This window comes from Oryzias latipes, chromosome 20 (genome assembly GCF_053564925.1).
Source record: "Oryzias latipes strain Hd-rR chromosome 20, Olatipes_Hd-rR_3.1".
NCBI lineage: Eukaryota > Metazoa > Chordata > Actinopteri > Beloniformes > Adrianichthyidae > Oryzias > Oryzias latipes.
The window spans coordinates 11,003,339-11,020,326 of NC_136256.1; the positions used below are offsets into that span (position 1 = coordinate 11,003,339).

At 38.3% G+C, this 16,988-nt stretch overlaps 1 protein-coding gene across 1 annotated transcript; it reads right to left on the reverse strand.

Moving 5' to 3' along the window:
- Nucleotides 1-8,227: 8,227 nt before the first annotated feature.
- Nucleotides 8,228-13,695, reverse strand: LOC101159050 (myelin-associated glycoprotein-like). Its single transcript, XM_023950403.2, has 7 exons — nucleotides 13,560-13,695; nucleotides 13,008-13,394; nucleotides 12,557-12,859; nucleotides 12,220-12,483; nucleotides 10,649-10,727; nucleotides 9,438-9,468; nucleotides 8,228-8,727 (listed from the first exon to the last, which is right to left on the reverse strand). The coding sequence occupies exons 1-7, from the start codon at nucleotides 13,645-13,647 to the stop codon at nucleotides 8,665-8,667; spliced, it is 1,215 nt and encodes a 404-aa protein (XP_023806171.1). The 5' UTR covers nucleotides 13,648-13,695; the 3' UTR covers nucleotides 8,228-8,664.
- Between the last annotated feature and the right edge of the window lie 3,293 nt (nucleotides 13,696-16,988).

Below are 16,988 nucleotides of genomic sequence, written 5' to 3' on the forward strand. Positions count from 1 at the left end.
AAAAATCTGACAGGATGTGACGTATGTAACCTTTCAGTCAGTGTGTAAATAAATAATTATATACTGTAATTAAAGCTGTTTGAAAAGATAACATTGGTTATTGCATCTGATGATTTATTTGATGATGCGTTCTGTACTTTGATATACTGTTCAATAAAGTTGAAAAAAATGGATAAATAAATAAATAGTGTTCAATTTCTTATTTCCGTGTCCCTTGCTGTAATTATTTTCCGTAAAAATGTAATGAAGCGTTTTGGATGCACTTGTCTATATGTTTTCGAAATGTTTTTATGTTCAATAAAGCTTTTTTTTTTAATCACACAAAAGTTTTTACTGTGGGTTTCGTCTTTTTTAAGTTAGCTTCTAAGTGAGCTGGTCATTTCTACACCTACCACATGTCTTGAAGTCGCTGTACTTCATTGGGTTTAGCAGCTTATTTGTCAACTGCTAAACCTATGCTGATGTGCAGCATAGGTCCTCGAGGAATTCCTCTAACCCCACATTCTCCTTCATGGAAATAGAAATCTGGAAGTAACTCAGGATAAACATGTTTGCTAAATTCTGAAAAACCTCATAAAAATGATGGTTGACGCATTGTTTCCATTGTGAATAATATAATTGACAAATAAAAAGAAAAGCTGAATATTTGAGAAAGAGTGTCACGACCTTACAAATAAATTAATCTGTTCCTTAGTTTGTTATTTATATCATGGTTATCGGAGTGATGCTCCATTTACTTTAGATGTTTAGTCAATTGCTCTGCGTCAGATTAGGATTCTAACATCTAATCTTTCTGTTTGATGCTCTGACAGTCAGACAGACAGACGCTTTTTCTAAATTGTCTTTAGAACTTCTGGTCTGTCGTAGCCGATCAGGATGATGTGATGACATGAAATGCATGTTGGATCCGTCCATGTCTCCTGTGCCTGTTTGAGTCTACAGCAGGGCTTCTCAAAGTTTTTGTAGTGGAGAGCCAAATTAGGAACATGACATTAGACTGGGGGCCAGTTTTGGTGAAAAAAAATGGACAAACAGAAAAAGTTGTTTTCAATAACTTTTATGACCAAGTGTCATTTTTACAATTAACCAGGCCCTCCAGATGCTTTTCCAGTTGCTGCCCGCAGATCTTTATACCTTTCTAATAATTGTGTCATTTGACAGACTTAACTCTTCAAACTTTTTGTTTTGCTCTTAATAGAAGATCACAAATCATTGAAAAATAAGGTTCAGAGCACTGTCTAGTGGGTCTAGATGGCCCAACTCTCAATGTTAAACTGCCTAAGATAGCACAAGGGTTACTTTCTTCTGCCGTCGTCACGGCCCTTCCTTTCGCTTAGGCAGTGAAAAAGAAAATGTTGTCTGCCCTCTTGTGGTGAACTTAATACACTGTACCATTGACACTTGAGTGTATTTACCTTTTTTTCCTGCAGATGTCGCCAGAAACCATGAAACAATATTTTTTCAAGCAATCTACAGCTGGTTTAATAACCATCAATTATGATTTATTAAGGGCCAAAAAAGAATCTTCCCTCGGGCCACCATTGGCCTCAGGGCCGCACTTTGAGAACCCCTGCTCTACAGGATCTATTTCTCATTTGATTTTTACAGAGCTTCTGGTTTCACAGTATTTATTGATTGGATGGCACACATCCAGATCTCACTCTTATACGTGAGAGATCAGAACAAGAACACAATTTTAGTTTTTTTCTGTTTTTTATCTGTAAGTCAGGAGTTCAGGTTTGGTTTGTTTCTTTTCATCTTTTTTCTAGGAAGCAACGTTCGGGCAGATTTAAAAGTTTTCTGTCAATGAGATTGACCGGCGGATTGGAGCGACGTCTGCTGTTCTGAGGTTGCTTTGGCTGAGAAGAAACCATTTTTACTGGATCACTCAAAAAGATCCACTTGAATGTAAACACTGAAAGGAGACATGTTAAAGCTGGTCAGAATTCAAGTTCTATGATGTCGCCATGGTTATCGAGCAATGGATGCTACCTATATAAAGAGCTGCAGTGAGACATTCAAATCACTTGGAACTTTGTGCGATCGAGTCAGCGGTACTTTTTAAAAGTTAGCCAGAAAAGGTTTTTCTTTACTGACAATGGAAAAAGAGACCAAGATGGATAAGAAGCCTCCACCTCCTCTTCCAAACACGGAGAGACAGATGTTCCTCTTTATTACACAGGCATGTGTGACTGCAGGTCTGCAGTGGTGCATTATGGGAAATGTTGTTCCATTGGTGGGTTTTCTGTGGTTGTTGAGGGTAGAATTAGTTTAGTCTGCTTTAGTGATGTTTGGTTGATGTTTGCATCACAAGCTGGAGGTTTTCTCCCAGACGTTAAGTCGCTCTGTCTTTACCATATTGTGTGAATTTGTTCTGTCACAAAGGATCGGAACGGTGTTTCTCACTGGAATTTGTTTTCATTGTATTCACCTTTATTCACCTCTGGATTATCCAGAGGCCTGGCTTTTAACATTTGAATGCATGCATACTCCTTTTTTTATCTCCCTAGAGCAGGGATGTCAAAGTCAAACACACTGAGGGCCAAAAAAACAAATTGGCTAGAGGCCGAGGGCCGGACTGGTTCAATGTTTATTAAACATTTTGAAATGGTTGCACGTAGCTTATTGAACCAAGACCTAACATAGTGTATCATTTAATGATTAAATGAATAATCGGGAAAACATTTTTCAGCAGGCACACAGACAAGAACAAACTGCCTTCAAAGAAAAATCACATGTCCTGTATATTAAATGAATAAAGTAATGTTTTCTTATGGCTCTGTCAGTAAGTTGAAGAGAAAACATTTTCAACAGGCAAACAGCAAAAAAGTAATTTTCCTTCAAAAACAAAATATGTTCCTTATATCAAGATAAATGCATAAATGAAACTGCATGCAGTATAAATATTATAAATATTATGCTGCTCTTTTATCCCACCAATTACTGCTTCAAATAGTAAAATGAGAAAATATAGAATAAATCAAAACAGTTGTATTCTTTCTCATGGCTCTTAACTGCAATTTCCCCTGAGTCCATTAACTGAAAAATAAATATAAATAAATGAAATAAAATGCAAAAATATATGGCACACAGACCCAACAATACGTCCTTCAAAGAAAAATCCCATTTCTTGTAGAAACAAATGTAAAAATTTAACTGAATTAAAAACTAAAAATACGTTAATGCTCTGTGATGCTCACTTGTCTGAGGATGTGCCTGCACTCAAAAAACGTTCACTTTGAATGAACATAAAAAAATTATGGAAAGGATTTCCACATGATTAGATTGCGTTACTTTAACAAAAATGAATCATGTTGGTCCTACTTAATGTATTTAGGTTGGCTCAACTTAATATATTTAGGTTGGGTCAACTTAATGTATTTAGGTTCAAACTAATAAATTTAAGTTGATTCAATTTAAATAGAGCAGTTGCACCCAACTTTAAATTGATATTGTTGCTCACTCTAAAAAGAAAAAAGTTGATCCAATTTAATTGAATCACTTCAATTGGTCACACATAAGAAAATTAAGTTTATTTAACTTAAATTTCTATTTTTTTCTTTAATTTTATTTACACATCTGTAATTGGTACATTGTTCCAAAGTTACAACCAATGGGTCTTTTAATTTTCACATCAAAGACATGAATTACCCAGCAAAGTCCCACATCACAAGACAGGAGCTCAATTACCACGAACTCTGTGTTAAGTATTGGAACATAAACATTTTACCACACAAGGGGGTTGGTCATCATCCTCTACCAAACTTTAACTCATGGTGCAAAAAAAAAAAATAGACATAACAGTTTAAATCACTAGTTAAAACAGAGTAAAACAGCTAGACAATAAAACTCATGGACAAAAACTCACACTTAAACCCCAATCTGCCCAGATAGACAAAGAAAATGGTATCCCACAATTCCTTGCGATTACTAATGCATCCAATTTAATGGTATCACGTTGGATCAACATGATTGAAATTAGTAACTTTTAAATGGATTATTTTTATGTACAATCGACATGATTCATTCACGTAAGATTTACAAACATAACATTTTCTGGTTGAAATGACAAGTTACTTTTTCGTTAACTTAATTGGCTGGTAATTTCCTTTTTTTGAGTGTGTACTTGGTGATGTCTCATCTTTTGTACAAGTTCAATGTTCGGGGTAAGGCTATGAGCTGAGGTAATCCTCAGGATTGAGTGAAGGTGCTGATCAGTAAGACGGCTCCTGTGTGATGTTTTGTTTAGCTTCATCAAAGAGAACAGTCGTTCACACAGGTATGTGCTGCCAAACAGAGAGCGTCTGAGCAGATTGGATGCGCAGCTCGGCCATTGTGTCGGGGATGAATGATGAAGCCGAGGTCCGCTTGCTGCGCTGCAGTGAGTTCGCGGGTTACCGTTGCATTATGGGAAACGTAGTATTGGTGCGTGCAAAACACCAGCGGGCGGCTACAGCCTGCGGGCCGGTAATCAAATATCATCCCGGGGGCCATAGATAACTCATTCGCGGGCCGGATTCTGCCCGCGGGCCTTGACTTTGACATATGTGCCCTAGAGAGACTTCATTCCGCTATTTTTTAAAATAAGAAATAGTTCAAACGCAATACATTGTGGTTTTTATTTGCCAAACTAGTAAGGAATGATGGTTTTCGCCAAGACTTCTGGAAAATTTCCAGGGCACTGGAGTTTGGAATTTTAGATTTGGACTACTAAAGTCAAAGCTGTCAGGTCTAGAACTGAATGGGTTTAAGACGGAGAAAACCTCCTCTCCGTGTTTTGCTGTCCAGATTTTAGAAAAGTGTCAGACAAACCTCTTCTCTGTGAGGAGTGATAACCTAAAAACAACTGCTGTCAAACCATTTTTCTTTCTTGTTTTTGTTTCCTTTCAGCTGCTCTGTTGTTTTAATTGTCTGGCTTTGTTTCTGTTCGGGGTCTGAAATATTGGAAATATGTGAAGGAAATCTTCCCCCTTTACAGTGATTTTTACTTTACTGATTTTTATTTCTCATTGAAGAGAAGAAAGCGAGGAGCAGAAGCAACAGCAGCCAATGCAAACAAAGTGGGAATAGAAAAGCATGCTCTGACAACGGAGGAGAAAGCATAAAGAGCAGATTCTGTGGATCAGCTGAACCTGCAGAATCACAGAATCAAAGCGAACTTGACAAGATCCCCAAAAACAAGCCGGAAAAAGCCACACAGGCTGGTCATAGCACTGACTCAAAGACTTCAGTCCAGACTGACAAAGGTCTGTAGATTTACACCAGCTACATCCAACCTGATCCAGTTTTCTATCAAATACATTCCCTCTTTGTTACTTAGTGAAGAAAAAAAATTCATTCATAAAAGGTTGCTTCTATCACACCTGAACTAACATATTTCTGTGTTCAGGAGAGTTTGAAGACAAAGACCTGCTGATGGAACATTTTTGCAAAGGAGGCTTTAGACGTGTATTTAGTGGGTTCCGTAAATCTGACGGCATGCAGGTTAGTGTTTGCCATGCAGCTGAAGCCAAAGAGCTTCAGGCTTTTAGTAGAAACCCATTCATTCACAGCTGCACTTTAGATTTTTAGAATTTAAGACACAAAAAAATCTGCTTGGTGGATGTGTTTGGAAAAAGTGAAACAAATCATGAGGTCAAGGCAAAATTTAAATGATTCTATACTCTCATGGTTATCAAGTTCACCATACACACAGAAGTTTCTTAGCCCTCGTGTTATCCTAGGCACTTTAACATTGGGAGTTGGGTCATCTAGACCCACTAGGCCAGGGGTGTCAAACATACGGCCCGCTGGCCGTATTCGGCCCGCCAGGTGGTTAAGTCCGGCCCACACATGAAGAGCAAAAATCATAAAGATGTTTAAAAAAGAAAGCAAGTTTGTAGTCCATTCCTGTGGCAAGTTATGATTTTTTAAAGAAATAACTGAAATGCGCAATTCCGCCACTAGGGGGAGCAAAGGAAAAGCAAAACAGGTGAAACAGCAAATCTCTGCACGTGCCAAAAGCGAAACACAACAGCTCTGCATCTAAGTAGAAAGCAGTTTGGTTACCTGAAGCCTCACTGCTGTTATGTTGCTATAAAGATGATCAGTAGTGACACCCAATGACCAAAATGTTATCAAAAAGTGAAGTGGAGTGAAGAGCCTTCCAGGAAAAATGGATAAGTATTTTTTTTCTTTCACGAAGCTGAATGCAAAACCCGAATGCTTTGTATGTCTTAAACAGGTCGCAGTGCTCCAAGAATACAACATTCATCACCAATATGAGACTCACCATAAAGAAAAGTTTCAGGATTGCTTCAGTGTCAGATGTAAAATATTCAGTCTGTTTAAAATTGAATAGACTCAGGACACAGAACCAAGAAAAGGGAGCGAGGTGGATTGATAGAGGACTGATGTCCTGAAGCATTCTCTTTGTTCTATAACTAACCTATCTTATTCTTCCTTACAGCAAACTGTTAAAAACTGTTAAAAAGGAACTTTGTTTTGAAAGCTATTGTAGGAACATATATTATTGAATTCCAATGCCTGTTTTAGGTTGTTTGCGAGTTGTCCAATGAACGAAGGGTCGGCGGTTTAATCCCTGCTTCCCGCAGCCCCACTGTTGTGTGAATGTTTATGAATGCTCTGGTGATGGTCAGAGGGGCTGTACGCGCAAACTGGCAGCCTGTCAGTCTGCCCCAGGGCAGCTGAGGCTACATTAGCAGTTACCATCAAGTATGAATGAGGAGTGAATGAATAATGGACAAATTGTAAGCACTTTCAGCGTCTAAAAAAGGGCAGATAAATCCAATCCATTAGGCCGAGGTGCTAACCCCCACATATAGAGAATGATAGTAATCCAGCCTAGAGGTAATAAAGGTGTGGATCACTGTTTCAAACTGCTTAAAAGACAGGATAGGTCTGACTTTTGCTAGGAAAAAGCTCAACTTTACAATGGAATTCATTTGTTTGTCTACTCTCAGCTCAGAGTCTATTTTGACTCCCAGATTTGTTGCACGTGTCTCACATGTTCATTTAAAGAACCTATAATTAGCAGCGAGGGACCTGGAGTGTGTGGTGTTTCAACAGACAGGATATTCTTTTTAAGAAGCAGTTACAGCTGACAATCATCTGCATAACAATGAAAGGACACATGTGGAGGACAAATGGAGAACTATGTTAATTAGACAGTGAGTAGAGTGTCATGGCTAGCTTGACGAGACAGACCCAGGCGTTGGAACCCGGAAGGAAAACACAGGTGAGTTAAGGGGTGAGTAATAAAGTTTGTTTTTCTTGACGTAGCGGGAGATTAGATAATGGCTCGTGGCGTGACCGGAGGTTTGTCCGTTGCTCGTGGCGTGACCGGAAGTTTCGGCAGAGGCTCTGGGCTGGAGGTAGACTGAGGCTTGAGGCGTGACTGGAAGATTTTCTGAGCCTTGGATCCGTGACAGACAAAGACACAGGTGACCACTCGTGGGAATGATGTCCTTATGAAGAGGCAGAGAGTGAGACTTAGGCAAAAGCTAGCGTAGATGAACTAGAGATTTTAGCGACCAAACTATGCACCATTAGGGGCAACGAACTGGCGATGAATGCTGGTTCAGGATCTCTTTAAGTAGGCAGGCAGGTGATGAGGTGAGTGGTGACAGCTGTGTCGCATCAGGAACCAGGCAGAGAGGGGAGGGGGAGGAGAGCTGACAGAGGCACCATGACAGAGACAGTCGATAACTAGTCAGTATGTCACTCTTCTGGGAGGGTTAAATCTTTTTATGCACTTTGAAACGTCCAGGGGAGGAGAGAGAGGGAGACACACACAACCAGAGAATCCAGGAAAACGTAGTTTGGCTTAATAAACAAACAAATGGATTAATAAATCAAAAGGTCTTGGATCCACAACCACTTAAGCTAAGTCTCACTAGAGAGGCCACAAAAGACAGATGACAAACCAAAGGCAGCAAGGTTTGGGCAGACAACCACATGGACTTCTACTCTGCAGTGAGCAGCAGAGAAGCACCTGGTAACAGGCTGCAACACAAGTGAGATGAATCTGTTCAAATATCTAGCAAGGCTGCAGACTGCTGGAGGAAATGGGTGTTTAATGGCAAAACGAAAAAGGCAGAAAAAAAATCAGTTAAATAAAGGACAGTTAGAAGATGGCGGACAAAGTTTGGCTGGAATACAAAGTCGTGGACATCATCTCTAGGAAGGAATCTGGTTTACGTCTCCATTCAAGCATATTACTCAAAAATGTGAGTGTTGTTTTTATTTAGAAGAAGCATCCAAATACTTACATTGAAAAATGAACAGAGCCAACAACGTAGCAAATGAAAATAAAAAACTATGACAAAAATGCTTCATAAACAGACTGGATGAAGATTATAAAATGACTGTAAGGAAAGTTGAAAGTTTTGCACAAAAAATACAAATATATTAACAGTGAAATAGCAAATGGAGAGTTTATATGTGACTGACCCAACAAACTTATAAAGACACTTCAGGAACAGATCAATAATGAGCAGTTTTTTTCAGAGCAGAAAGGAAGAGCATTAAATGAACAGATTTCTGGTTTGTCAGCAGTCTGTGTGGAAAGATTTCCCCTTTGAGACACTTTGACCTCTGAGTACGGAGTCCTGCTGCTGCTTCTGTCCTGTGGAGAGGAACCCTCAGCTCTCTGTTTAAAGTTCTTCATAGTTCATCTTCAGTGTCAATGGCTGGACTTTGGACATCAAGCTCAGTTGCAGGTTGTTTCTGTTAAACAAAAAAAATGTGTTTAAAGGGAAATCCCAATGATAAACATTAAATGTTTTCTGATTCCATTTCCTTCTTATTACAACTGTAAACCTGAATATAAACATAACTATTGGTTTATAATTCAATAGGAAAAGTATGAAAAAGATTATGATCTAATATTTATATTTTCCAATTGCACTTTGGACAATAATTAAATCTCATTTTGCAGCATAAGACAGTATGTGATCCATCATCTATTATAAACCTGTTAAACCCCAGAACTGCTGGAGCCAATCCCTGCTACTGCCTGGTGAAGGCGGGGTACACACTGTCCAGTCCACTGCAGCACAACCATTCACACTCACATTCACACCTAAGGACAAATTACAATCACCCGCTAACCTATGAAGCATGTTCTTGAACTGTGGGAAGAGACCTGAGTCTCTGGAGAAAACCAAAGCATGAATGGATAGAAGATGCAAACTTCATATGGAAAAGTACCAGCTGGGATTTGAACCGGCATCTTTTCACATTGAGATGAACACCACCTAGCAGCTCTCAAGTAATATTTTCTTCAAAGTAATTTCATCAAAAAACAGAAGTTCAATCACCTCCAAATATTTTGCATATTTCAACTGCAAGCACTCTGGAAAATTGTTATCATTAAATCCCAGAAAATGAATTTACAATACTTCAGTATCTTGCAGTAAATTTGACTCTTTACTAACCTGCTGCTGTAGTTGAAATTTCTTAAAACACCTAAAAGACATCAGATAGACGTTACAATAGTTGAAAGTGAACAATATACTCATATTTAAGCAAAGAATACAGAAATTTGTAGAGAAACAAACATCAGGCAGAAGATTCTAAGTAGTCCCTCCATTACTCCAATGTGTGAGGATTCAGTGGTTTGATTTTGTTCTTAGTCACATTTTTGGTTTTCTTTGTCACATTTTTGGTTTTCTTTGTCAGTAACTCCACCTTCAGGTTCATGATCCACAGCTGTCTTCAGTTCAGTTAAGTGTCTTGGTTTCTATTTATCCTTGTCAGGTCATCTGCTCTGTTTCTCCCCATAGTTTGTCTGTTTTAGTTTCTTTTATTAAACGTTTTATTTCCTGTCACCAAGCTTGGTCTCCTGCATTTTGGGTCCTCCACCACCAGTTCCTGACACAATGTGTTTTTGTTATGATTTTTGTGGCAGTTTTTCTAAAATGGTTTGCGATGAACAATTCAATTCAATTTTAATTGTATAGCCCAAAATCACAACAATATTCGTCTAAATGGGCTTCGTATCTGTAATAGTAAAGTAAACATAAAATAAAAAGTATGATGAATACATAGAATTTAATATGAAATCATCAAACTGAACTAGCTAAAGTAAAATGGGCATCCCTGCCCTTAAAGCCTCCTTCGCGGCAAGGAACAACTCCTAAAAACAGGTTTGGGAAAAAATGAAGAAAATTAGAGTTCTTTAACGAACAATGTATTGGAACTCAACAGGAAAGAAATTCCTCATCAAACAGTGATTTGTTGAAAAAAAAAAACTTTTCTTTATATTTTTGTAAGAACAACTCTAAAATGTTACCATCGATTTAACAGCAGCTCACTAGATTTCACGCAAAAGTGCCCAGCTTTATATTTATGAACATTAATTTTCCCATGAGCCTTGGGAAATGCAGTGAATGATAATGAGATGGTGGCACGGATGCCAAACAGAAACAAGTCTCCAACCAATCTAACCATGTTTGGAAGAGACAGTTTGATGGTGGAAAAATGAGAGTCTTTAGCCAAAGTTCTGGTGATTTGACAATGTTGTTGTGTTGAGAAAAGGAGCAGGACTTGGTAGAATTTTAATTTGAAGGAATTGGTGCAATGACATCATTGCAAAATCCCTGAGGGACTGAAGAAGTAAATGTTTTATTGTGGGACTTAAACTTACCAAATACAGAAAATTAAGCAGGTAAAGATGAGGATCGCCGCAAGTCTTCCAAAAGTCTGAATAGTTAATTTCAGAGAACCTGCAAATGGAAAAAAACATCTGAATAAATGAAAACTAATTAAATGAATAATTAAATAAAGCACTCCCTATCAACTAAAATGAAAGCACATTATAAATGATCAACAATATATAAAACATCATCAGTTTTATCTTAATTCCCTCACAGTCACTCTGATAACTACCTCTGTCTACTTGTGAACACTTTAGTGCAGCAGGTCATTCATGAATCCTTTAGCGATCGGATAGTTTCTCAGCTGTTTGAGTTTCATCAAATATTTAAAGTTGTTTTAAACTAGTTCTAATAAAATCAAAATGTTTGCTGCAATTGTAATTGGCATTCAATCATCAGGTTGTTATAGTGTTTTGAACAGTTCCAAGTTATTTTAAATGAGTTGGTTTGCTTTTTATTTCCTCTTGAGGACATTTAAAGTTGTATTTTCACTAGAATTAAATAATAAATTCAGAATTTTCTTCTTAAAACATATTCCATGCTGTTTCCTTCAACAGTTGTTTTTCTGTTGTATGTCAATGCTGTCAGATAAAAATGTAATAATTAGTGACTAGCAGATTTTACCCATTTGGAGCTCAGACCATTTGTCTGCAGTGGCTCCTCCCATTTCAAACACATTAAAGAGCCTATATCATGCAAAGTCAAATTTTTTAAACTTTTAAAAGCATTATAACGTTTATTCCTCACAAATAAAACCCAAATGCAGTGATTTGTTTTATTTTCGCATTTCTAAGTATTCTTCTAAAAACTTGATTTCTGAGAAACCAATCTAAGAAAACAGGCGGCTCCTCACATTGTGATGTCATAAAGTGAGGACCAGCCCCTTCCAGGGAGAGTCTGCACTGCCAGCCCCGCCCCCAGGCTAACACAAACACACATTTTCACCGTGGTGATCGGCAAAATATTTTACTTTCATGCACAATATGCATTTCCATCTTTGCAAAATTCGGATGATGTCTGTTTTTGCGGGTGAAAAGCAGACACACTGCCGAGGCCGGCTTTAGGTTGACATCATCGAAAGGCTCAGATATCAAGTAGTCTTACTTCCAGGTAGGAAAAAGGGTTGCAAAAGTAACTAATATTTCATTAAAATCATTCTTTAGTGTGCAAAAGGTCACATGTTATTATATAGATTTAGTTTACTCTGAAAGATTTCAAAAAAGCATGATATAGGCCCTTAAATACTGAGGACCAATGGGTCTCTAGGTGCCTTGAAAAAATGAAAGTTTAAAATATTTACTATAAATCCTGGTATTGATGGACTTCAGCTAAAAAATAAAGATATTATTGTGTTTATTGAACAATTGAATGGAACCTCAAATAATTGACATTTCTGCACACAAACTAAATGTGATGTTGACAGTAAATAAGAATTTCCTTTTTGCTGCAGAGTGCATTTACTGGTGATCTACAGTAGGAAGAATTTTTTTATGGTGCATCCAACAAACATAATACTTTACTTAAAACATTTGCTGTTAAATCATCACACTTTTCCATTTACCTTCAACAATCAGATCAATCTTTGGAGACGTCTGGTTCCCCAGATCATTTGTAGCCACACAGTAATAAACTCCTCCTCCCTCTGTGGCATTCAGGCTGTAAGATTCTCCTTCAGCTACTTTCACGTCTCCATCTTTGCTGCTCCTGAACCAGATAAAGTTGCTGACAGCAGGCTTGGCTCTGCTGGAACAGGTCATCGTCACCCAGCTACCTGCTGACACTAAACCTGATGGACTGATGGATGCTGAGGTCTTCTTAGGAGCATCTGAGGAAAATGTGACACAGAAACTTTATTCATCAGAAGCAGCTGAAGTGTGATGTGCTGACAGATCACTTACATGAAACACTGAGAGTCTTGTGTGTCTCTGCTGTCTTTGGTGGTCCTCCATTCACAGGATATCTGGCAGAACAGATGATGATCGATCCATCATGAGTGTCTGACAGAGTGATGATCTTCTGGATTTTAGTTGTAAAGCTTCCATCTGTGTTTTTCTCTGTTTGTCTCTGAAAGTCTGGTTGGAGATTCCAGGTGAGTTCAGGAGGGGAGTGAAGACAGGGAGTGGGAGCCGAGCAGGTGATGGAGACAGACGCCCCCTCCTTAGGATCATCTGGGATTTCAATGCTGGGACGCTGAGGAGAATCTGTGCTTCCACATCAAACACAGAGAAAAAAACTAATAAATACAAAGAACTAAATACAAATGTTTGTTTTCTAACACAGGCTGTCATTTCCCTCACTAGAAAAACAACTAACATCAGTATAATTGTCAAAAACAGAAAAAGTTCTTACCTTGAATTTTTATCTCAGTATAATTGCAAAAGTCAGTTGCTTTGAATTCTCCATTTTCAATCCTAAAATAATATTTTTCTGTATATTTTGAAGTTAAATTAGAAAACAAAGTGGTGCAGTTTTTCTGTGTCAGGTTTCCAATGATCTTCATTGGATAGATGTTTTGCTGCTTACTGCTGTTGAAAATCACATTCCCTGGATTGTTCTCAAAATCGCGATTATTCTTAATCCACATTCCAATGATTTTTCTAGTGTTGTCAAACTTCTGTTCATTTCCTGGTGTAGTAGTAAAGCTACATGGAATTATCAAACAGGATCCACTCAGAGCTTCCAGCTTCTTTGGTGCAGTAATGTGGAGGTATCTTTCTCTACATTCAGTCCAAACTCCTGTAATGATGAAGATGATGTGGATTTAATGATAAATTCTGATAAACAACCTGCAGTTCAGCTGCAGTTTGTTCCACATGGAGCCTTTAAACAACATTAGAATAAATATTTCAAAGCAGAAATGATTGAAAAATGTCTGCAGAGGAAAGAGAACAAACATCTGACCTGGAAGGAAGAAGAGACTCCGGAACATGTTGACTGTCAGCACCTTCACAAACGGAGCTGCCAGCAAACTCCTACATTCATCCTTCATCTCTGTGGAAACTAGATGACTATTTGGAAAGAAACAAAGTTTTAAGGTGTAAAAATTACTAATGAAAACAGCTCACACTAAAACTTTGTATCTGTGTATATTTGCCTATATTCCAGGTTCATTAATATATTTCATTTATACTAATGAATCTTTTAAGAGAAAAGCACTTTAGGTTTAATTTCACTGAGACATTATGATTTATTTTAGGCAAAACATCTGAAATCTGATTATTTACTGATTCTTGTTTCAAGAAGTGACTACTTTGGTTTATTAGTATTTTTTTTAAATCTGTTATTCAATTTATTTCTAAATAAACATATTAGTTTATCTCCAAACATCACCTGTTTGTTTTTTTGTTTTGTTTTTTCAATAGTCTTTTAACATTTCACCATAGTTTATAAAAAAGTATAGAAAGAGAAAATCTAAAGACTAAAAGTAAATGTTTTCTCACCGGATGAGTCTGCAGCTGAAACAGAGAAACAAGGTTTGGTCTTCAGTTTCTCAGAAGAAGCTCAAAAAGCAACTTCTCTGTTTTAAAGCCAGTGTGGCGTAGAAATAGATGTTTATCAAAATGTATGTTTTTTTTTCATGCTGTGACTGTGACAGAGGAAGTCATCTTTTAAAGCCTCTTAAGGTCATGACAGCTTTGATGGTTCAATTACCTTTATGATAAATAATTTTGAACAAACTGTTTTCTGTGATCTCTGTTGAAGCTCAGCTGAAAGTTTGAGAATAAAAGAAAATTTTTTAGAGTTTTATAAGATAATTTTTATTTTATTTTAACTAAGAAACAAAGCAGCTACAGTTGCTGTAAAAACGCTGATAAATTCAACTTCTTCTTTGAGGTTGAACTTTTTTTTCTTTCTTGTCCAATTTCTTCACTTCTCTTTTTAGTTCTGAACATGAAAACACAGTTTTACACAAGTTTATCCACCAACTTTCTATACCCAATTATCTATACAAAGTACTCAGTTTTAGATTCCATTAAGAGACCTCAGACACAGACAACCACACACTCACATTCATTCCTAACAGACTACTTTCAGAAGGACCAACATGAAGCAGGATTTTGGTCTTTGGGAAGAAGCCAGAACGTCTGAAGAAAATCCAAACACGAAGATGGAAACCATGAAAACTCCACACAGAAAGGACTCCGTTAGGATTTGAACCAGAGCCTTTTTCCTGTGTGGCTACAGTGAAAACCATCCCACTGCCTAATATTCTAACATCCTAGAACCTTCATAAATAAAGAAGTGACAGAATCAAGCAGAAATACAGATGATTCTAAGTTTGTCTCTGGTAACCACAGATTTAGACCCGAGCTAATATTAGAGCTAACCTTCTACACAAGGCTCCAGTTTAGAACAATCAACTACCGTGACAATTAATTCAATTTTTCATTCATCTTCGAAACTCATTTTGTCCCTTTCGGGTCACGGGGCTGCTGGAGCAGCGGTGGGAGGAAGCCGGAGTCCCTGGAGAAAACTCACTCACTCATACACGGGGAGAACATGCAAACCCATACAGAAATAACCCAGCTGGGATTTGAACCAGGCCCTTCTCACTGTTAGGTAAGAGCTTGCAATAAATTGCTTCCACTAACTCTGGATTATCTGGATGATTTGAACCCCATCAACTCACTTTCTTGAAGTTTCCTAAATCCAACTGGAACAACGTTCAGTTTAGTTTCATTCAATATTTTATAAGGAGCCACTCAACTTACAGAAACTCAAGTTCAAAACCATCAAAGTTTTATTCATTACAATTGAATCCAGATCAATAAAGTAAAATTTAGTTCAGATAATTCCAATAAAGTAAGGTTGTCATAATTGCATCATAATGGTCTAAATAAGTGACCATCAGATGACTTCAAACAATTTTTGATGTATTTCCCATAATGACATAGCAAAGGAAGACAGTTCAGGTTAGAATTTGACCATTTTTTCCTCAAATTCATGCTAAACTGTTAAGTAAAGCCACTCCCTATAGTAACAGTAAACGGATTAGAAAGGAAGAAACCAACAGAAGCACACTCAGTACAGGTGTCTGTCTTTGTAACTCACTGCTGTGTTGCTATTTGAAATAACACCTCTCTCATTTTAATTATTTAGCATCAGCTCATTAAAAATGCTTATCTTTAAAGCTGTGAATATCTTTTCATAATGAGACTCATTGATGTACGGTAAGTCAGAATCCAACTAAATGTGATTCCTAGACTAATGCTTTGTTACTCACTGCTGTATAGACAATGTCTACCAAAATGACACCATTTAAATCTATCAGCATCAGTTCCCTTTTCTCTTGTAAAAACAAGAACGACAGGGTTTTCCAAGATGTATTCTTCCTTCTGCACAGCATGAAAAGAAGAAATTGTGTGGAGAGAAACTGTGTTTGGTGTCTATCATCTGATAAAGCACATTTTAGCAAAAAGTTCTCTGGACTCATTTCCAGTAACAAGTACAACTAACGTTGGCAAACAAATAATAATAGTTAAGAAATTGCTCATATCCTTCTGGTCTAAATTGAATCTAAAAACACACAGTTTGGTTTTAGCTGATGACCGCCTTAGGTGCAGATGGGCTGCCCATCTGCACCTAAGGCTGGGATCACTCCTTCCCTGGCTCTGGAACAGTGCGGGGCAACTCTCTTGGGGCCCGCAGTCGCTCTGGGTGACATCCACTGGGGCTGCTGGGTCTGAGGGGGTGTTTCGGGTGGGCTGCCCGGGGGAGGATCCACTATCGGTATGGGACCCTGGGGGTGTGGCGGGTCGGGGTCTCCGCTGAGGCAATCGGCGGTCGCCCCGGTTGGTTGGCTGCCTCGGTCCCGTCGATGCCTGACCTGGGGCCTCATTTATAAAACTTTGCGTAGGATTTGCGTCAGAAGTGGCGTACGGATGAAACATAGGACGTGCGTACGCACAGAAATATTCGGACTTATAAAACCGTGCGCACGCAAATCCTACGCATCTTTCCCTTAATAAATCACAACCAATGCAAATGCAGCGCAGCTTTTGCGGCCTCATGACATGCCCATAGTTGCCCATAAATAGTCCGTGAAACGCCCACAAATGAATATTCATTGATTGCGAAACCATGGCACACACCGAGAGGAAATCAAAAAAACGTAACTTTACTCAATGTGAAGTAGAAGTTATCGTTGGCGAGGTGGAAAAGAGGAGAAAAGTGTTGTTTGGAGGGCACAGTGTGGGCATTACTAATGCCAAAAAGGCACGTGAGCGGCAAACGGTGGCAGACGCCGGAAATGCTGTAGCCTGGAGGCTACAGCGCTCCATCGGGGGGAACCGGAGCGCCAGATGCAGCGGGTGACACGCGTGGTTCCTC

What these genes read in the sequence shown, in the direction of transcription:
- LOC101159050 (XM_023950403.2), bottom strand. Translation starts at nt 13,647, where the DNA reads ATGAAGGATGAATGTAGGAGTTTGCTGGCAGCTCCGTTTGTGAAGGTG. An exon ending in GAGTCTCTTCTTCCTTCCAG is followed by an intron (nt 13,395 to 13,559) that starts GTCAGATGTTTG and finishes TCATCATTACAG; the next exon opens with GAGTTTGGACTGAATGTAGA. An exon ending in CAAGACTCTCAGTGTTTCAT is followed by an intron (nt 12,484 to 12,556) that starts GTAAGTGATCTG and finishes CATTTTCCTCAG; the next exon opens with ATGCTCCTAAGAAGACCTCA.